The following is a 23,603-nucleotide window of genomic DNA, read 5'->3' on the forward strand; positions in this document are numbered from 1 at the left end:
TGTTATTTGACATTCGCAACTATGTTGTCAAAACTTCAAACACATAGCTTCGCTCAGAGTAAAGTATTGTGACTGAAATTTTCAATATATTCATTCTTCATCATATTTTAACTTAAGGGCGTATGGCTCTACTTTTTAGAACCTTAAACTAGACGAAAAATTAATCTATTTTTGTAATTTCTAATCAATATTTTTCGGTGAAATACGTGTGAATAGTCGAAATTGAACAGCAGTCGTTTACGCCTGATTAGTCTCTTCTACGAGTTTGTTTTTTAAATCATGATTTTATCGTTTGTGAATCACCATTACTAATTACTTTTGCATTGTCTTGTACTAGGATATGCTTTCAAATGGCACCAAAACCGTAGAATACACGACTCGTCTCCTGATTTTATGTTCATTATATCTTAAATATTGGATACTAGAATCACATATTTTCACGGCAAGTTATAGGTTAGCTCCTTTAACATATTCCAAATTTCATCATTTCGAATATAGTTTCTGAGATATCCTACTTTTAATGCCTGGATTCTACCTGCCTGTGGTTTTTGATTACGAATGGACGCCAATTGAAGTATATTATTGGTTTGTCAAAGCTTACGGCTGACCCCCGGATCCTTGAACTTTATTTGTTGTTTATTGCTTGCAATGTCCGTGTAGTTTGTGTCTTGTCAGCATGTTTGTCTTCTAGGTTTTGTTTGTGTATGGTGCGGTCCTCCCACACTTTATAATATGCGATGGGGCACACAGTGGGATTTGATCAGAAATAATGGATTGGGTGAATCAGATGGGGTTTAACGGTTTACTTTTCAGTAATCAAGAAGGGCATACGCCATACAATGTGCTACGAGAGAAATTTTCCTCGGATAGCAACTGCCTTGCAATTGTCAATGGTTATTTTACGTGCACGCGAACGTGTTCACGGGATGTCGGGTGGTCGTGTCACCCAAACGACTTAACAGTTTTCCATACCAGGCTCTCCGTTCTGCACCACTGACGAAGTGGAAACCTGTGTGGAAAATCCCGATGACTTTCTCAGCAAACAGGTGGATCGAACAAGGGACGTCCTGCGTAGTGAGCCAACGCCTTAAAAACCGAGCCACTTTGGTTCCCTGCAAATACTGGAGGTCAGTAAATATAAGGATCTATAAACATGGTGATCGGTAGATGATGTGTTCAGTTCCTCAAAGAAAAAAAAGGTCCCCCCCCCTCCAAAAAACCTGAAAGACACCCGTTGAAACTACATCCTCTATCCATCACCCTTCTTCCATTTCTAATTGTCCGGTGTCATTTTACACTGAACATAGCGTGGTATGTTAACAGATGAAATTATCTGTTAACATGTGATTTGACCAGCTGGTTGTCTTATCTTCATATTTAATTCACCTATATTATATTATGTAATATGTTGCTGTTAAAGATATATAGACATGTATATAATTAGTTGTATTACTATGATTACTGTTGTAAGTGGGTTTATATTGACCCAGGATACAACCAGTGGAATAATATATCCTACACCTTTAGAACCACCTAATCCTTATGACCAAAGTAAGTAATGCACTTAAAGTCTTATTGCTTCATTTTAGCGCTATGTGAATGCTCTGCAAACTAAATAGGAATATCGGTCTAAAACTTTTCAATCCCTTTCAGTATTTACAAAGATATGTTCTATTATGGAAATATCTCGGACAAGTTGTTGTATTTTATTATGCTTACCGCAGGCGCAAGGGCCTTTCCTATGGGAGGACACCAGAGTACCCAGAGTAAACCCACGAGGTTGGGAAGGCGCCCCCTATCTCCAAGCAACATACATCCACACCAGAAATCGAAACCACAACCGCTAGCCAGATGCGACCGATCAGCTAGAGCTCGAAGCGCAACACTCTAGATCACTGGGCCATCCCAACCCCCGATTCATCTATCTATGCTGCTCGCCATTTGGATGTGGGCGAACAGAATTGATGGGCCTATTTTGAATCCGATTGAATCTAAGCCTGGAGGTTATTTAGCGTTGGAATTTTGATTTTGGTTTCTTAATTAAATACTAAATAACCAACTTGAGTACATTTAGCGCCGTTTTATCCTTGATAAATTTGATATTTTAGCGTACAATGCAATTGACACATCGTTATTCTAAGGGAGGTATTCCCACGTAAATTGATTCGCATTTAAAGCTTTCGGACAATATCTCATTCTACACGCATACATCCAAGCTAAAATATAAACAAAATGATAATTACTTAACATTACGAAAACAAAATTAAAATATCATCGGATTAGAAATAGGCCCACCAATGACGAGTCTTGACTTGGTGTCGGGCTTAACGTCCGCTTCCACATAGTGTGATACCACATTACAGGTTTCGCTTGCTGCTTTATATAACGAAAACTGTCCAACTATCACTATATCAGATCTTTGTAAGTAATAAAATGAATTAGAGATTTTTCTTTCGTGATGGTGTAATTTGAAAGGGATTCAAAATTACCTCCACTGGAGATTGGGGAGCCACGGTGGCTAAGTGAGTAAAACGTTGGCTCGCTAACCTGGAGGTCTCATGTTTGATCCATGCATTTGGCCGAGAAGTTCATTTGGATTTTCTCGTGTGCCCCCACCCCCCTCCGCCACCCCCTTGTCATTGGTGCACGACAGAGCGCCTGGCAAGGAACAACATATAGTCGTTCGGATGGGAAGAAACACCGCTGGAATTAGATATAAGAGTTGTCCGGGCAATATTTCCTATTTTATGGCGTATGTCCGTCTTCATTATCCCAGTCGGAGCAGAACAGTAGGACGTTAAACCCCATTCCATTTCCACCGGAGATCACCTGATGGAAAGTCACACCTCATTGAAATATTATAGTTCGGAATTTAGCAAAGCGGCAGATTCCAAAATATATAAAAACTGGATAATTACCGTATATCAAATATTTCAGCTATATAAAATATTGATATGCGCAGACGCTATAGTATGATGTCATTTACGTGGTGACTTTCTCTGATCAATGATTTTTGTCCTTTATCCTTCCGCCTCAAAATCGTAAATATTCACCAAAACTCTAAAAGGAAATATAAATCCAAACATCCTTTGTTGATATAAGAGTAAACAGGCAGAAAATGGGGTATAAAAAATTTCGACTAAAAAAGAATTGAGAAGTAAGATATTAACACAAAGTCCAGAAACTGGTTACCGCACTACAAAGTTTAAAATTTTCAGTGTTGATTTAATTTCTAACAATAAGAACAGAAGGAAGCGGTATTAGAATGAGAATACAATTTCATAATAAATGTTCAGATTGTAACAAATCAGGATTAACATGAGCCAAGATAAATATTTTATTTGGCATTCATTTATTTGTCAAAATTTGCAAATGACTCAATTTAAAAAAAAAAAAATTCTTGGTAGTTCATATTCGAAATAAGAGTAGGCCGAAGTGCGGTTGTCCGGGGAAAATTTCCCTCATAGCACACTTCATTAGCCCAATCGGTGCAGAACAGAATGCCGTTAGACCCCATTTCATTTTATTAAGAACATGTTTGGATCTTCATGTTATGGGGAGAAATTTGCCCCGTCCTGCCTGCTTTCCGTTGAAAGTATCTTGGTCTTTTTTTTTTTCAAAACGAAAAAAAAACCCGCTAGTATTAAACAGTAATTGTATATCAGTGTGTCCTTAGTATTTCCATTTCAGCTGCTGGAAACAATTGATCAAGAATCGAAATTGAGACGTGACAAATAAAAAAATACAGTATCATAATAAGCGTACGGGCCCGATGGATGTTAGGGGCAGACCTGAAATTCACGTTTACAGGCGGCGGCGCCGGTCGTCAGCATGCACCGACATTTCGGAGCTTACCGTGGATGGGATGCCGAAGAGCGTTTGGAACACTTGATACCTATAAACGGGCCCAATGTATGTTTGGGGGCAGACCTGAAATTCACGTTTACAGACGGCAGCGCCGGTCGTCAGCGTACGCCGACATTTCGGAGCTTAATGTATAGGGGATGTCCAAGAGCGTTTAAAGACTGGATACCTATAAACGAGCTTTCCTGCAAGTGAATACAGCAACCTCTGTGTGGTCCAACTTAGGTAGCTCACCCGAATTCCAAACAACCAATCAATCGTTTAGGTCCATGGAGCGTCGCGGGGCATGGAGAACACAACCGCCCAGAGAAACATTTGAAGATTTAACTGCCACAGATGCGTTTTTATGCTATTCTATATGATCCCCCGAGTCGAACAACTTCATTTTAAGTTGTTCAATGCTTTTGCAACCCAAATCCCACTGCTAGAGCTGCATTCACAAATGATAATCAATTCCCAAAACGTGTAGCACAAAGTAGTGTGTCCCCAGACAAAATGTTTAATCAATAGTTAATTCAGTACAAATTCGCGGTATTCAATAAACAGCACAGTAAAATTAGTGTTTTATAATTGACATTAACATTATTGTGACGATCTATGGTGATCCGAGGCGATATAATCTCATATTGGAATTTGCAAAACGGTATGTTACATTAATATGTAAGTTTCAGAAATGGCGATGTCTGTTAGTTGACAGCCATGTAAAGGGCGACTACTGCGTTTTACTTCCACATAACGACGACAGACCTACAAATATTTCCCTATTGACTTCAAATGTTAATTTCTTTCGCTTTAAAAGGCTCTAATAGTTTTGCAGAACAGAGCCATCATTTACTGCACTATTTATTGCATGGTTGCTTAAAGACAAAATACTGCTATGTGAAGGGCGACTACTGCGTTTTACATGTATAATTTAGAGACACACAGATACAGTTTGAAGATTGAGAATACATTTTGTTTAAACAGGCAATGTAACCGAGGCTTCAATATTCTTTTGTGAATTTTCTATAGTATACAAAACATTTATTTGAGAAAAAACTGAGAAAAAAACCCCCGAAAGTTCGAACCATAGAAGGAACCATAGAAGGAGTAGGCATATAAAGTGGCAGAGATTAAAAAAATCTGGGAGACAATACATGTATAATGGTTGTATATCTAGTAATATTTAGGGTCATCTTGTATATCTAGTAATATTTACTGTCATCTTGTATATCTAGTAATATTTAGGGTAATCCTGTATATCTAGTAATATTTAAAGTCATCTTGTATATCTAGTAATATAGTATTTAGGGTCATCTTGTATATCTAGTAATATTTAGGGTTATCTATTATGTATTGCTTGGATTTATCTTTGATAGTATAGACCATTAACCATTTGACATTGCTACATTATATCGCATAATCCTTGAGTGGCAATTAGCGATTGTGTACAATAATAAATACAACACAATTTATATGTGCTTGATAACTATAAGAGAACACTTGTCGAAACGTTGTGCAATATATAGTGTGTGTATAGTCAGTGATTTCTTTTCCATATCAGCTGTGTTGTGTTTATTTATATATTGCATCAATTACTATTTACACCAGTTTTAAATTTCTTGGGTGAATACGTTAAAATATGTGGACTGAGAATTTGTAGTTTTATATTCAGATTGTACAGATACAAGAGATGACTGCGTCGAGTATGGTAGGTCCGTGTGTTCTGACACTCATGAAGTATGGGCAAGAGAAAATTGTGCCAGATCCTGTAAATTTTGTGAAGGTAGTAAAAGCATTTTTTGTTTTCATTTCTGATTCATATGATTATAAATATATAATGTACACGTGAAGCCCAAGGTTAGATTCAATTTTGCTAAAGGAATTGTGTGGCCATAGTTACGTTTGAAACAAATTTCTACTTCCAAAATCGCGCTGCTTTCGAAATATATACATATATCGATGTGTTACACGTCTTCCTACTTTTCTGGCCACATACAATTTCATTTCTAGCCGAGACAAATACGGTTGTTTGTTGAATTGCTTTGTCAATTGAATACTTCTCACAGGTACGTGATTAGAAAATGTTTATATACGGTTTTCTGCTCTTTATAGGACCTCCCACGACACCACCCCAATGTACTGACAAAGCGAGTAATTGTGAAACTTACTCTAAAACAGTTTGTACAGATCCACAATTTATGTACTGGGCGAGAGACAAATGCAGAAGATTTTGTAGATTCTGTCCACGTAAGTAGACATTCAAATTTTTTAATGAAATGTGACAAAATATGGTATTACCATTTTCCCGCCATTTTAGGGGCCACTTTCCAACCTTTAAACTTCCCTTATCATTTTTTAAAAACAAAGTGTGTCTCGAAAGTAGATGATATTAGTCATTGTTTCGGGAAGTGGGCACGGCTTAATTAACAAAGGAATTCTTTAAGGCTCCAAACAGTATTAAAACCGACATTCTAGTATTTCCCTTTCCCGGACACGATCTCAACAGTTTAGTACAACGATGAAAACATATAAATGGCAGTTATTCAGATTACTGAGATAATCGTTTTATGTCATTTAGAACAAGCAGTTCTACACATCCTAATCACAAACATGAATTTGACGCACTCTTTTAATATCAATGCAAGAAGTCCACAAAAGAAACAAAGTGCAAGGGATAAGTTAATTAATCCCAACCTTTGGATCAGCGATCTTTAAACTATTTAAAAAACAGAAAATAACAACACAAAATACAGCAAATTTAAAAAAAAGCACTAGTCGGGGTGTATTGCCAACATTAAACCACCATCTTATAAACAAAAACTGATGGTAATTAATAATCACTTTTCATAAATTGATCAATTACCTTTTAACATTTTTCAGCTGACGTTCTTCAGCAACTGGATGCTCTAACATCAACTTTACCACCTATTGGTAAGTTGTATAAGGTGTAATTTACATGCACGTCACAGCCAATGTCAACGATTACTATAATCAACATACCCCAATACTCATCATGTCTAAAATTCATTTCAAGCTGAATAGTTCTTGTTTACTTGATGTGGCTCGTTCGTATGGAATATACTGATTAATTCCCCGAAGTCCAAACATGTGCCAATACAATTAAAATAACACTTTCTTTTTACATACGAAGCATTGAAAATCTTGTTTCCTGGAACAATTAAAATTTGACAAATTTCCAATAACATCCGAGTCATTGAAAATAGACCTTGTTGAGTGTTGACTGTTTAGTACCGTTATAAGAACCATACCCTCCATCTTGTTTTACAATCACATAAAGGTAATGTTGCAATTGTTGGGCTTCACGGTCATTTTCTTGCTACAGGTGCTTCTATAACCAAGCTTTTTCATGGAATTAAGAACCAAGATTCCATATCCAAATGTGCTTCCGACTATCAATGTATTTCATTACCCTGGCATTGTGTGTTGATCGTGGTAGTATGTGTTATTATATAGCGTCGGTGGGGATTCAAAGGGTCTTATCTGGCATATTTTGCGAAATGCACTTTTTTGCTTCTTCAGAATGAGAATATTCTTGTGCATCTTTTCATCTAGTTGTCGTATTTCTAAGCCAATAAAACGATGTTTTTATAGATATTGTTTCAAAATGTCATATATGTGGTGTTCCCCAAAAAAAAAAAATATTTATATGAAGACTGAAAATGTCGTATTTTCTTGAAAAAATCAACTTTGTGTCTAACCAAAATATTACAGTCAAACGAAATATAGCCAGTATTGTTTTATAATACGTATTATTGAAATTATTGTTGAGCCTCTACTGTGTGAAATCTATGAAATTGAAACAGGTAAAGGCGAATATTTTCCTGGGATAGTCTTTGCTGTATAAAATTGCAAATAACTAGCTTTCCAGATACGACCGTTTGACTCCCCACCGACGATAGATTGTTTTTGATGCAGGTATTATGTGTGTTTTTATAGATTGTTTTGATGCAGAAGGGTGTGTTTACTATAAAGAGAGTGCTTGTAGTGGTGACAATTCACACTGGGTTCAACATAATTGTCGCAAAATGTGTGGCGTGTGTACAGGTAAACAAATTCAAATTATAAAAATACAAAGGAAGTCACTTTATCAGTACCAGGGGTTTTAGAGGAACAAAATGGGCGTATCCGGTGAAAACCCTGGATAGAACTCGAGACTTGAAAGATAATGGGCCTCATGACTTGTAGCGTGTGCGTTAGACCCAAAATTAACATGACATGGGGAATGTGTAATCTCTGGGTTCCAAAGCCCGGGGTCGCTACTCCAGCTGGTGTTGCAGAGCACTTTTCGTGGAGCTGTGGCTGACCACTCTGAAACTTTTGAAAAAATGTTATTTTTTTATGAAAAGCATATAAATCTCTAATCTATACGTAACACCTCCACATTGCCAACTGTTTTCCCCTCTTACCTTCACGATTTGTTTATCCAGTCTCTCATAACAACATTTTGATCTGTAAATAATGATGATGTTTCATAGTAAAAGTGTCTTTGTTCTTCGATGATGGTTTCTGGAATGGGGTCGCAACCAACAAATTGTTGGGAACCACCGGTGTAACCTATATGTAGCATTATCGACTGAAGATATAGGCTTCTTATAAATATCAGTACTAAACAGATAATAACGTCAACAATCCTGTACTGCCTTTTCAATGTTTAACAAATAATAGCGTCAACACTACTAATACTGTCGTTTCACTGCTGGCGCTGGTACGATCACAAGAGGTCCCGGATTCGACCCCTCTGTTAGCTGGGTGAGTTCCTGGGAATTTCCATTTGTCAGTTGTAGACACGTGTACACTTTAGCGTACACGTAAAATAACCCTTCACTCAAAGCACACAGCATGACATATGCTCGTCTTTATTTACGTTTACGTTTCGGGTGTTTGTCTAACAGATCATTGAATGTTAAATTGTTTTAATGATTTCAATTATTTAGATGGTCATACTACCGAAGTATTAGCCTGTCATGACAAAATATCGAACTGTAAGCAACATGAACCTTCTCTATGTGTGAATGTTTTATACAGATCATGGGTGTATGAATACTGTAGAAAAACATGTGGTATATGTAAAACAGGTGCGTATTACTCTGTGTGTGTGTGTAAAACAGGTTAGTATTACAGTGTGTATGTGTAAAACAGGTTTGTATTACAGTGTGTATATGCAAAATAAGTATGGGTTACAGTGGGCATATACATAGAGACGCAGCATTTGAAACACGAACATCATGCACAGCGCAGAGAGCTTAATCTCTTTGGTCAGATAAAGTCTACTGAGCTGGTGTCCTACTGGTTTGCTCCGAACTGCTAGTGTCTTCTAAACGGAATGACTGACTATAGATTTCCAATGAATGGACTTATTGTGAAAACATTGTCACAGACTGGTGTTCATACATTAAGTTATCGGAGATTTTCGGCTAGGTACTGTTAATTTAGACTTGGTTGAAACGTAATTTACGATAACTACAAAGTGTATTTTATAACATGCATTGTTTACGTATTACAGGGCAAATATAGAGCGTGCATGCGTCTAGTCAAAAAGAAATAAAGCTTATATAAAATGTTTCTCTTTTTCATCAGCTGAAAGTACCGTGACAGACATCCACATACCAACACCTATGGCAACCAATATACCAGTACTACCATCCCTTAAAACACCAACCGTTTGAATAAATCTGTAATTTAATATTGAATTCAACCCACAGTTTTTATACGTCCACATTTATAAACATGTGTTCTTTCGCCCACCTTTCTTTATGAATCTCTATACGTTTTAAAATCTGCAGCTATTGTTATTCCTGTTAAGACAAACGTCTAAAGAAAACTGTAGAAGTAAATACACAACGTGAAGCAGAAGTAAAGACAGCTAGAGACAAATTCTAGACGATCACAAGGCTACAGAAATATGTAGTAAGAAAAGATGCTTGGGTCGTACGTAGGATGTGGCGACCGGTCTGATATCTCCCGCTCTCCACGTCTGACAGAAAGGCCCATGGTGCTACACGTTTCCACCACGCTTTTACCACGCTTATTGCAATCTAGACACGCCCTACCCTGAGACCATTTTCCGTCGCCGTAGCAGCACAGTAAGGACGCCACCCCGGTATGACAGGGGTATTAGTAAGGCGGTTCATGGTTTAGCGAATTTATCTACATTATCATTGAGAGGGCTAATTTTTGTAACAAAATATTTATACTCTTCCTCTGTCACATCTGCGCAATAATTATGTTGTTTGGGTGTAGTTTACGATCGCTGGACCGGTGACATATTAGTCACCCAAAATCAATGATTAATCAGCTAAATTTAGCAGAAACCGATCTAAAGCCCATTTCTGGTACTGTTTCTGATCGGTTGTTTGGGGTTAGTTTAGGGAACAAATGAAACACAATTATAATAGCTCTGGAGTTTTGGATTTTGCAGCTTAAAGGCATCAGAATTATACTGGTTTATTGTGTCCTCTAGCGGCAAAATTTTGCCGTGGTGAAATGATTTGTTTTCTTAACGAATTGGCCCTTGCCATAGGTGTTTTAACCGTTAATATGTGATCCCATTTCGTATGATGAACACTGTTCTCGTTCCACCCCAACGCAGCAGACAGAAACAAGGTCATAGCGAGAAATTATATTTCGTAAGTATCTTTAGAAGTGATCGAGAGGAAAACGGAGGAAGTTGTGACAACCGAAATTTGAAATATACTGAATCTGCAATGGGAATAAATGAAATGGGATTTAAGCCCCGCAGGTCTGCAATAACAGGGCTTATAAAGAGAAAATGAAATAAAATGAAATAGGGTTTAACGTCCTACTGTTCTGCTCCGAACTGGGATAATGAAGACGGGCATATATGGTGGCTGATTTTAACCCGAAACTACGACATTTTCACCCGACACCACGACATTAAAAATGTCGTAATGTCGCGTAAAAATGTCGTATTGTCGCGTAAAAATGTCGTGATGTCGTGCTGTCGGGTTGTCGTGGTGTCGTGATGTCGGGTTGTCAACTTTATTTATCAATGTTGAAGCGGCCATGAATAATAGAGTGCTGTCCCTTGCCGAGATCAAATCAGCCCTCACTATCTCATCCTTCACTAAGAATACTTACCCTTCACTAACTGCGAATCAAGCAGGACCGTCACTACCAAATTCGGTGGATGACGTGCTCGGTATGGGCTAATTCGAGCCTTCGATAAATAAAATGAATTGAAAGTAGTCCATTTTTAGTAACCCATTTCTTTGCTCAAAATAAAAATGCTTTTATCTCTTCTAAAGTATATAATCGTGAATGTGCCAGAAAATAATAAGTAGATTTAAAGAACTATAGAAACCTACTTTCCGGTGATGTATGACAGAGAGAGAGAAAGAGAGCGAGAGAGAAATTGGGTTTAACGTCCACTCGACACACACTAGGTCATTTTGGGACTAACGTATGGTTTAATTTTATTTCAATAATTCGCTTGCGCGTAAGGGTTGTTTAGCAGTGGGGGGAAATCGGAGGACCAGGAGAAAAACCCACGAGGTTGGACATTCGGCCATCCAACTCCCCAAGGCTTATAAAGACGAGCATACTTCTTATTTCAATGACCAACATTCAGTCATCTGTAACGTGCTGTCAATGATATACTCGAACTCAGGGCCGTAACTAGCTCGAAATATTTTGCAGGGCCTGCATGAACTATTAGACGCGTCGCCCTGCGAAGTTCTACACCCGTCTGGAAATTCCGAGTAGAGTTATGCCATTCCATGTCAAGTTATCAGGTGAGCCCCTCAGAAAATTAAGAAAAAAAATTAATGTTATAGTATATACAAACTTATATAAAACTGCAAAGTTATATTACTCTAGCATTAATATTGAATGAGAGATGACCTTTTCAATCGGGGTACCCTAAAAATCAATATTTCGATACACTGTAGAAATTTTACTATATTATATTAGAAGTTGTTACTATCACATGTTTAATGAAGGAGTAAAATGTCAAAGATGGGCCTTTCATCATTGATAGACACGTGTACATGCAACTTTACCCCATATCTCAGCCCATATTAATGCTAGAGTCCTATGACTTTGCATTTTGTATGCACCCTAACATATATTTTTTTCATAATATTCTGAGGGGGTCACCTGACAAGCACTGGTCCACTTGACATGGAATGACCCAGGAACATTATCGTACAATACCAGGGACGAACAATGGACATTCTGGGTAGTGAGCGAGCGTTTTACTCACTGACTAGAGAAGCCTACTCGGACCGTCGCTCATAAAGAATAAGAAGCAGTAATTGTATTCCATGAAATTGTGACCTGTGAAAAGAAAGGCGCGACAATTAACCGAGAGCTTCGATGTATGTATTAAAGATCGCAAATCACCCATAGTTTTACCCAGAGTCATACATAAAGAACGTCTAGCCAATTATTGTCTAATTGTTATTCATTCGTTCGTTTTCACTGACACTTATTATTGTATATTTGTTTTATTCTAAGGAGAAGGTAAATAGGGATTTTCCGGCGGGGTTTCCCCTTGTCAGTGATGCAGGACGGAGGGCCCGACAAGGACAGCTGTCTAGTCGTTCATATGAAACGAAAAACCGAGGTCCCGTATACATACAGGGGTGAACGTAAAATATCCTTTGGCATTTGGAATTCGATATAAGAGCAGGCCGTAGCGCGGCTGTTCGGGCAAAATGTCCTCCATAGAACACGGTATGGCGTATGTCCGTCTTCATTAGCCCAGTAGGAGCAGACCAGTAGGACGTTAAACTCTAGTTCATTTCATTTCATTTAACTTGGTTTTGTTCTAATGTGGACCAAACTTACAGATTGAATAACAAGATGGCCACAGTTAGTCAGGCTCTCTGTTCTTATGAATGAATGAATAATATATTATCTGTTTTTATGAGATTTTTTCCACCTGTTTTTCTTATTTTCTTATCACCACACATTAACATATTTGTACTAGTTTTTACAACACCCTAACATCCAGTGACATGTATATAATAAGATTCATTTTAGTGATTACTACGGTCAGAGGGTTGATTTTGGGACCGGAAAAGGATACTAGAGTATATCCTACACCCAAGGAACCAGCTATACCATATGATCAGAGTGAGTAATTCCTTTTTTCTTTTGTGAACCAGGAGATATATTCGAGAAAACTTAAATCCCACCAACTTAAAGGCTATGAATGTAGTTTTGCACCTCGTCAACACAATACTATGAGACTAACATACAAATATCTATTTTTTTATATTCACGTATGCAATGTTGTGTTGGAATTTGCCAGGACTGGAGCGTTTCCGCCAACTTTAATCGGCTGACATCCAACTGCCAAGCTTTGATTATATGGGTTACGTTTTATCCGAACTGACCAACACTTTACTTGTCAGCCCCTATGGCATATGAACGTTTTTTTTAAAAAAAAAAAAGCAAGATTTATCTCGGCTGACGATGGTATGCTAGCCCCGAGTACAGTTAAGAGAGCTTGCTAGACCTCTTTAATTCATATCAAATCAATAACTATTGATGGTTTCGTCTGGTTTCCATAGGTGCAATATATTTTAGACCGTGTGTTTTATATTCAGATTGTACAGACACGAAAGATGATTGTGTAGAGTATGGTGTATCCATGTGTTCTGAAAAATATGGAACATGGGCGAGAGCAAATTGTGCTAGATCCTGTAAATTTTGTGAAGGTATAGTAAAACGAAGTTCTATAAGTATAATATATGTACCGGTATATTCATAAACTAATAAACAATCCATAACCTTCGTTTTAGATTAATTTGTATATGCCCACCTTTTAATGTGGTCGTATATTGCCATCTTCCCGGGGGGTTGGATGGCCGAATGGTTAGCACGTTCGTGTTGTATCATAAGGCCTGTCATTGAGTCAACTGGCGTGGTTTCGAATCCCCGGTTGTACGTGACAAGGAGTAGGAACGCCTGTCCAGCTTAGTGGGTTTTCTCCGGGTCCTCCGGTTTCCTCCCACTGCTAAAGACCCCTACGCGCAAGCGAATTATTGAAATAAAATTGAACCATATGTTAGTCCCGAAATGACCTAGTTTGTGTCGAGCGAACGTTAAACCCCATCTCTCTCTCTCTCTCTCTCTCTCTCTCTCTCTGCCATCCTCCCCATTTGTCCGATAAGTATTGTTATATCGAATTGGTCACCAGGTTGTTACATTATGTAATTATGTCACTACCTAAAGATAGCAATTCGGATTTCCATATATTAGTACTTTAACAAACACTGGATAATAATTATTTTTTTTACAAATATATCGCTACAAACACTGGATAATAATAACATTGTTTACAAAGATATTACTTTAACACTGGCATAAGAAAAGCTATCATCAAAGAGAAGTTTCGTGGAAATGGCGTATATACTGTTTTCCTTGCTTTTAGGACCCCCTATCACACCACCCCAGTGTGTTGATAAAGCAACTAATTGTGACACTTACTCTAAAACAGTTTGTAATGATCCACAATTTATGTACTGGGCGAGAGACAAATGTAGAAGATTTTGTAGATTCTGTCCACGTAAGTTAAACATTCAAATTCTTTAATGAACTGTGATATGACCGGTGACTATAGGGGGGAAATCAGATGTCAGTTTTCACAACTTTAAAATCGAGCGACAGTTCTTTCCTCGGTTGAATGTTAAATTCATGTTTTTTCCACACCTGTAAAAATTCCCTTCTTTTTTCTCGAAAAAAAGACTTCTTCAAAGGACTTGGTTGTGCTGTTCAAAAGCTTTTGTTCCATAATTTTAACATTTGAAATAATATGCAAAACCTCTTCCATATTACGTGGCTATCTATTTATCAAGACGTCGAAGAACTAATCGGAGTGGCCTAAGTTAAGCTTATTTTTTAAAATATGTATGATAAAATACAAAAAACGAAAACAACCAGCTATGATCTTCAATGCCTACGAAAACCAACACTCTTAGGGAACTATTATCAGTTAGCCCTACACCTTCTACATATTAATAGGACATTTTGGATTTTACGGTCCTTACCAGCCCAGATGCTGACATCCCATATCAGTGGAAAACGGGCAGGAAATATCACAAATGTTCTGTTATTGTAGAATGCAGGTTATTGCATCTGTGACGAATGTGACCGCCTACCGCTCGATCATGCGTGATAATATACCTTCACGTTACTGAAAGGTGGGTGGAGTTGTTTTAACAACTTAAAAGTACAAAAAAAACAGTCAACAGGTATGCATATCAAAAATAAATTGATTATACCTTATCGCGGTTATAGTAAGCTACGCCCTCTTTACAATGTTAATAATACTGTGCAATTTATAAACATATATAACTTTGGTAGTGAAAACATAATTTGCTTTAATACATTTTGACCAAATGGTTGGACTGACATCATCCTCGAGAGACATTTTTTATACACATCTATCATATTAACTAATGCATAATGTAATACGAGTTTAATAGCTAAGTACTATTATTATATAAGATACAGCTAGTGTACAGACTGTCTAACTTAAATCATAAATTTAATAATAAATATTCATTAATTTAATTCATGTCACATTAAATTGATATTAAACCTCAATCAAAAGGTACCATCCATCTTTGTGTATTTCATCTGGCTTTTTTTATTTATGAATTCTGAATTAAATTGTCTTTTCTGACTGATGGTACTTTTCCATAACACAATTATGATGAATACAATTTACAAAATAATGAATATGGGGGATAGTACATGTCTAAATCTACCACGTAAATTAACGATAAATATATTTTTGAACATTTATAATGTCCGCTTTTACATTCATTGAAAATATAAAATGTATTATTATGGAAGTAGCTACATGGCAAAATAGGGTTAAATAGCTGGTTAGAGTAAGTATCCTGCCCTATATATATATATATATATATATATATATATACCACTCTCTACGACTATATTAATTTTTTAGAATGACTAAAAACGGGTACCAATGGTAAAACTGATATTTTACAAATCGATTATAAATATATCTAAATAGGTAAGATACCAATTGTGCGAGAGTACCTTACTAGGCAGTTCTATAAGACGTCCAGCATTTAAAATGAAAACTATGAAGCCATGAACGTGCGGTCCATATTTTAACTATATATATCTGGCGATGTGAAAATGTAATTATTAAAGGATAACTGCTCCAATACATGCAGAAACAAAACATCTTTACAAATCGATTATAAATATATCTAAATAGGTAAGATACCAATTGTGCGAGAGTACCTTACTAGGCAGTTCTATAAAACGTCCAGCATTTAAAATGAAAACTATGAAGCCATGAACGTGCGGTCCATATTTTAACTATATATATCTGGCGATGTGAAAATGTAATTATTAAAGGATAACTGCTCCAATACATGCAGAAACAAAACATCTTTGGAGAGAAAAGCAGTAAGCTCTGAAATCTCAAAACTAAAACTCGATCTTCGATAGCTATTACAAATTTCTCTATTCCTGATAAATTGTTAATTCAACATTTAATCTCGTTTCAGCTGATGTTCTTCAACAACTTGATGCTTTAACAACACCTGTGCCACCGTTAGGTAAGTAAACCTATTATAACTTTTAAAGCACAACAATCTTTGATTCTGCTTCGTTTTTGACCCGCCTTTCCCTAAATGAATCTGTGTGACCAGAATAGATGCATTTTGATGCTTGGCAATACGTTCATTATAACTGTCTTTCACTGTTATGGGAGATTATCTGGATATACTGATATGATGTGTTATTATAAGTAGATTATTTTGATACGGATATGTGTTATTATATGTAGATTATTTTGATACTGATTATTATGTGTTATTATAAGTAAATTATTTTGATACGGGTATGTGTTATTATATGTAGATTATTTTGATACTGATTATTATGTGTTATTATATGTAGATTATTTGATATTGGTATCATGTGTTATTTTAGATTGTTTTGATACTGGTATTATGTGTCATTATAGATTGTTTTGATACTGGTATTATGTGTTATTATAGATTGTTTTGATACGGGAATTATGTATTTTTATAGAATGTTTTGATGCAGAGCAGTGCGTATACTATACCCAAAGTGCGTGTAGTGACGATAATTCACACTGGGTTCAACGAAACTGTCGCAAATTTTGTGGCTTGTGTACAGGTAGAGTTAATTTATAATAATTATGCATTGAACCTAGCAGGGGTGTAAATAGTATTTCAATTAAAGTCGCTGATCCCCTTGTTCGATATCTAATTTTTCAAGGCTTAAAATCCATCTTAAAAATCATTAATTAACATTTAATTCAGAAGTAATACCACAGCGAGCAAGTCAAAATAGACATACGCTTTTATATTTTAAATATGAAACTTGGTTAGAGGCTAATTGTAGTTAACCGGTTTGACAGACAACTATGTCATGGTTGACGATGACTCTGCATATAACAAATCGAATGAGGAATTATCAATAAATGTATAGTATTATCGAAAAAGTGGGGAGTGTGAAAGATATATAATAATATCAAGTAGAATATAGATATTTTTATAATACAACGCTTCAACTATTAGGTCATTTAACATCCATGTTTCATGTTTTAGATGGTCGTACTACCCAGGTGTCTGCTTGCCATGATAAAATATCTAACTGTAAGCAGTATGAACCCGCTGTATGTATAGATGTTTTATATAGATCATGGATTGATGAAAACTGCAGGAAAACATGTGGTATATGTAAAACAGGTTAGTATTACAGTGTGTATATATAAACAGGTTTGTATATTACAGTGTATTTATATAAAACAGTGCACAGTACGGATATGTAAAACAGTGCACAGTATGGATATGCAAAACAGGTACATATTACAGTATGTATATGCAAAACAGGTTTATATTCCAGTGTGTATATGTAAAACAGGTTTGTACACTTTCAGTGTGTATATGCAAAATAAGTATGGGTTACAGTGGGCATATACATAGAGACGCATCACTGGAAACACGAACATCACAGCGCATGTTTGATGTCATACCATTACATACCATGTTCAATTAAATTATGGAATTTTTTTTATGGATAAGGCGGAACACCCAATCTTACCAGGGAAATAATGGATTCCCTGTCAAACAACCATGTAAAAATGTAGGGATATTTATGATACTATCACAAACTGGGAAGCTGTCTGCTCAGTATGTGTCGGTCGAATGGTTAGCTGAGCAGCTGTGAGAACAGTGAGATGCATTTGAGACAAACTTTTCATAAATAGTCTAGTCTAAATATATCACCAAATCACATAGGTTGCACGTAGGAAGGTATATTTAAAATTTAAGGTTGTATATATTTGAATGAGTCCACTAATTAGTTTGAATGTTTTTTCGATTATTTTAAAGTCACTCCACCGATTAATCTGGTTGCAAGAAATTTCGCTCTTGTATGTATCAATTGTACTGATGGGTACCACACCCTTCACAGAGGGAGTGGTCGTTTGCCGTCGATGAGCGTATTCGTTGCCCCTGGAAACCTGCATTTCTGAATAGTTCTCTTTTTTCTTTAGTTGAAACAACCACGCCAGACATCCACATACCAACACCAATGCCAAACAAGATACCAGTACTACCATCCTCTAAAACCCCAACCGTTTGAATAAAGCTGTACATAAAATAATGAACATAGCAATTTTAAAAAGATTTACTTTGAGATTTCCCTGTGTACAAAAAAAGTAAGCTGTTGGGTTATAATTTTTTCTATTTTGTAACTATGAGCTCATAGTGACCAAAAAAGTAAATATCTATTTCAAATAAAGTATATATCTATCTCTACCCGTTGTAGCGTATGACACGAAAAAACATTAAATAACACTTCTGAACTATATTTGACTTTCCTGCTTTCCTGAATTTAGGTGATCAAGACCAGATTCTTCACGAAAAATTAACGAGGCATTTGAAATTTGGATATCCCAGCCTGCACGTAAAAAGTTTCGATGTGCCCATTAGAGATGCTATTATAAACTGGGTTATTATAATGCATAATAACATGATAATTAATATTTGGAAAATTAAACTCGCCCAACTGCTAGAGCATGATTTTGAACGCCCATAAATATGATATAAAAAAGATAAAGGAACAGAAAAATCTAAACCCATGAACTAGTAATACAGCTTTAAATTAGAGATTATGTTCATTACATTTGGAAATTAAATGGGGTTTAACTTCCTACTTTTCTGTCCCGACTGGGCTAAAGAAGACGGGCATACGCCATACAGTGTGTCATGGGTAAATTTTGTACGGGCAGTGGCACTATGAACTACTCTTATATCGAATTCTAACGGTCAGGGGATCTTTTACGTGCACGCCAATATATACAAGGGACCGCGGGTTTTCGTCCCATCCAAACGACTAGACAGTTGTCATTGTCAGGCCCTCCGTCCTTCACCTCTGACAAGGAGGAACCACGTCGGAAAATTCCGATGAACAATTAGAATTGGAAAGATATCACAATTTTGCACGCACGTCAACAAAAGTATTTTTTAAGCATAAAATTAGAGATTAGGGTCTATTTAAATTGGAAAATGATCATGATTTTACACGCATGTCACCAAAAGAAACAAATTAGAGATGAGGTTATATTAAAACTGAAAAGAAATTTTGCCGCCATAGATATAGCGTTTTTGAGAATACGAATATGGCGAAGATGATGACGTGAATATGAATAAAGTTTATTCAAGAAAAATACGATGGTCAACTGATACCTATGCCATGATTATATTGATACGACATTTTTTATCTGGTGTACATAGCACAGGTGTTTAGCTGTAGCGGAATGTCTAGGACTCTACCCCCTTATAACACTTGACTTGATATGTAAGTTCAATAGTCTACCTGTGGACTCTGACATATCATCATGGAAAAAATAACTAGTCTTCTATTAGTGCTCTCTATATGTAAGTATATTTTTTATTTATTTATAGTTCAACATCTTAGCTAAAAAAATCTGCCTGCTTTTTATATTTATGGTTCATGATTATATCAAAGATAACTTTTTTGTGTGGGGACCACTGTGGCGTAGTTATGCAGGACGGGGGTTCTGGGATGGAATTGCGTATAAAAATTCGGATGGAAGAAAAATCCATGTCCCGTGTATACACGTAAAAGCACCTATGAACATCGAATTCGAAATAAGAGTAGGACGTAGTGCCATTTTAATGTGAAAATCCATTTAATCGCACACTGCATAGCATAATATATCGGTCTCCATAAGCCCCGTTACGTTTTCTATGAGGGATTACCGTTGACAGATCTTTTGAGAAATTAAAATAAAGCATGGAATTGACATCTTATTATTACGACTATAATTTCAAATTTTTCAGAGAATGTGCTGTCTGAATTCGTTAATGTAAGCTGTCACGAAAATTTTCATAATTTTATTTAGAAACATGGAACATGAAATTGAAACCTTTAAATTAGAACGGCACCTTTTAAGAATTCATCAATGTAAGCCGCACAGAAACTGCACAAATAATTATTATTTTAAAAATTGATAAAGGTGCCGTTTTAAAGGAAAATAAGCAGATTGGTCGGTCCGTACACATATTAATGATGAAATATGCGAATTTATGCTCTTAAAATCAGGAGTGGGGGTGGGGGAGTTGGATGGCCGAATGGTTGGCACGTGCGCGCTGTATCATAAAGCCTGTCATTGAGTCAACTGGCGTGGATTCGAATCCCCCGTTGTATGTGACAAGAAGTAGGGTCGCCTGTCCAACCTCGTGGGTTTTCTCCGGTTCCTCCGGTTTCCTCCCACTGCTAAAGACCCCCAACGCGCAAGCGAATTATTGAAATAAAAATTAAACCATATGTTAGTCCCGAAATGACCTAGTTTGTGTCGAGTGGACGTTAAACCCCATTTTCTCCCTCTCTCTCGCTCTCTCTCTCTCTCGCTCTCTCTCTCTCTTAAGATCGGGCCGTCATCCAAGATCCCATGAACATAGTTCCATGTGTACTTTAAACATTATGTATGTCACTGGGTCAAGTGAGGTGATGTCGATCCCAAGTTTGCGCTTGGCAAGGCGTAGGGTGGTCTGTCTAACCTGGGTTTTCTTTGGAGCATCTGGTTTCCTCCCACGGGGCACACGCCATTATTGAAAAAAGACAACTATATGTTAGTCCTGAAATGATGTAATTTGTGCTGGGTGGATGCTAAATGACATTTCTATCTATCGCTCATTCGTCAAACATATTTTTTCAATCATGTCAATATAGAAACAAGTGTATTTTACCGAGGAAAGCATACGAGGTGTGTTTGTAACATGCTCTATATAATGCAATGTTCTTTCCCAGTTGTATGTCTGTTAACACCCAGCACATCGGTTTGGTTTAAAATTACAACAAAACGAAGACCAACCACAAGACTAACAACGAGACCACACCAGATAGTGCAAACAACGCCGCCATCTCAAACAAACCATTCAAACAAAACAACCAATCACAACCAAACAGCTCATAGCAACACAACAGCTCATAACAACCAAACAGTCCATAACAACCAAACAGTTAATAACAACCAAACGGATCAAAGTGAGTATTATGTCCTGGCTAATATAATCTGGAATAGAGATGAATACTGCCAAGCATTATGCATATTCCATCTGCGACGAAAGATGACATGCTCCACTTCTTATATATTTCTTATATAATTAGCCTACGTCCATAGAAACAGATCTATCATTACGTTGACGAAGGAATCAAACACATACGTTAAGCTACCGTTATTAGTTCGCTAGTTAAACCCCTTTAGGCCATTACAATGAAAGAAAAGGTTTCAGTACCCCTTGTATTGTTCACAATAACCTGTCTTACGAGGTTAGGCGTTGAAACTCTGATATTATAACATCGGAAAATGTGGTTGTATTTTACTTATGAATTCGATGTAAATGTTATGTATATTTGTATATCTATAGACGTTACTCAAAACAGTTGCACGAATAAAAAAGGATATGATGGTTGTCGGGGTTATGGTAAAGGAAGTTGTGGTGGGATATATGAAAACTGGGCAAGAGAAAACTGTGCCCAGTTCTGTGGATATTGTGTAGGTAGGTGGGATTAAAACTTTATTCGGTATTCTCATATTAAAATATTCCCTTTCTTTACAAACTATCTATTTTACTAAGCTTTTATATTTCATATGAAAGCTTATTGTTTGTGTTAAGATTAATATTCTTTTTTTGTGTTTGTGTTTTTCTGCAAATCTTATATCTCTGTACATTAAAACTATTTTCGAAACGTTTTAAGAATCCGAGATCACCGAATTTTACTGAGGAAAACATTGACTCACATAGCTATGACTTGGTGACTTTCTGACCTATTCTTATTTCTTTGAGTACCTCGAAACATTTACTTTAAATCTGCTATTTCCCATTTTCGAAAATTACGTCATTGACATCTCATCCCGGGAGTAAAAACCAACTTGAAAACTTCTTTAATATAATCGCGTTTTTCATGAAATTTACCAATGTCATTAGGAATTTTTTAACTTATCTCCCCTTTGAGAAATTAATGATCAATGTTTTATGAAAAAAAAAACGAAACAAAATGAGATCAGGCTGCCTTGGTTGTTTTTCTGTACTAGCAAAGAAACTACAAATATGTACAGAATAAATAAAGCGCGTAGATCAAACCGGAAGTGCTACAATCTGAAAACTTGAAAAATCCTATATGAGTGTACGTTAGGAGTTACATTGTCAGAATTCTTAAAGAAATGCCTAAAAATCTATCGGGGCACAATGTTGATTTCAGTCAAATGATCGTAACCATTTTGAATCCAATATAAAAAAATAATGAAAGATCTATGTTAACGGGCTTTAAAATAATTCGTCTCTTATTTCCGAAATTAATATATTTCCCGATAGCCTGGCTCAAATTTGGAAATTTGGAAAATTTCAAAATTTTGAATTTCGTCCCGTCAAAGCTGTTTACAGATTTTTTTTCTTTAATTTTATAAATTTATAAATTTGGTCAATACGATTCTAGACATATAAGTTTCATTCAAATTATTTCACTTTATTTTTCGATATTTTCCCGCCATTGTTAGCTCATTGTCGTATACTTCCCGTTTTTAAACGACTTGATCGATTTTTCTGAAACTTCTGGAAAGGGAACTCAGATGCCCAGGCCGCAACAAAAGTATTCCGACGATATTCAGAATATCCGAAGTATCCCGTATTTCCGCCAATTTGTCGTCTATTTTAAAAATAAGTACATGTTTAGATAACTTGGTCTATGGTCTAATATATAGCATTTGAAAATGTTCCCCTTTTATGAGTTTCGTGCCGAAATTGTTGTTTATGGGACACTTTTCGTACCTTTGAAAATTATCAAATGTGACCTACATTCGGCCAGCTAAGGTTAATCCGATTCCAGTAATATAAGCCTCAGTTATCACCTTATTTCAGATTAGTATTCGCCCGGGTGAAATGTTTCTCGTTATAACTTAGCGTATAACATAGCAAGTTATTGACCGAATTTAATAATTCTTTATGAGATTCTTTATAAATCCGTGACAGGAAGTGACCGTGAATAATATGATAGCTTTCATACCTGACTGGCAGATCTAGTTCTATTTAGTGTTGAACAAAACACCGTTGTGGCTCCTAATCTATTGTTTTATATCGTACAGATCCCTATGCAACCCAGCCTCCTTGTATAGATACAATCAGCAATTGTGAAGGGTACTCGTCAGACATATGTACCAATAAAGG

The 23,603-nt window shown here is 36.4% G+C and overlaps 1 protein-coding gene and 1 long non-coding RNA gene across 2 annotated transcripts; both read left to right on the plus strand.

Moving 5' to 3' along the window:
- The first annotated feature begins 1,454 nt into the window (after nucleotides 1–1,454).
- Nucleotides 1,455–9,533, plus strand: LOC126815123 (zinc metalloproteinase nas-15). The gene is made up of 7 exons (XM_050540664.2): nucleotides 1,455–1,551; nucleotides 5,519–5,629; nucleotides 5,959–6,093; nucleotides 6,727–6,777; nucleotides 7,804–7,911; nucleotides 8,802–8,942; nucleotides 9,445–9,533. Exons 1-7 carry the CDS (start codon nucleotides 1,455–1,457, stop codon nucleotides 9,531–9,533), a joined length of 732 nt encoding a protein of 243 aa, XP_050396621.2.
- Nucleotides 9,534–16,932: 7,399 nt separating this feature from the next.
- Nucleotides 16,933–18,534, plus strand: LOC126814759 (uncharacterized). Its single transcript, XR_007677748.1, has 3 exons — nucleotides 16,933–17,019; nucleotides 17,454–17,594; nucleotides 18,404–18,534. It is a non-coding gene; the product is annotated as an uncharacterized LOC126814759 (long non-coding RNA).
- The last annotated feature ends 5,069 nt before the right edge of the window (nucleotides 18,535–23,603 follow it).

The sequence above is a fragment of the Patella vulgata genome, chromosome 3 (genome assembly GCF_932274485.2).
Source record: "Patella vulgata chromosome 3, xgPatVulg1.2, whole genome shotgun sequence".
In the NCBI taxonomy this organism is placed as follows: Eukaryota; Metazoa; Mollusca; class Gastropoda; family Patellidae; genus Patella; species Patella vulgata.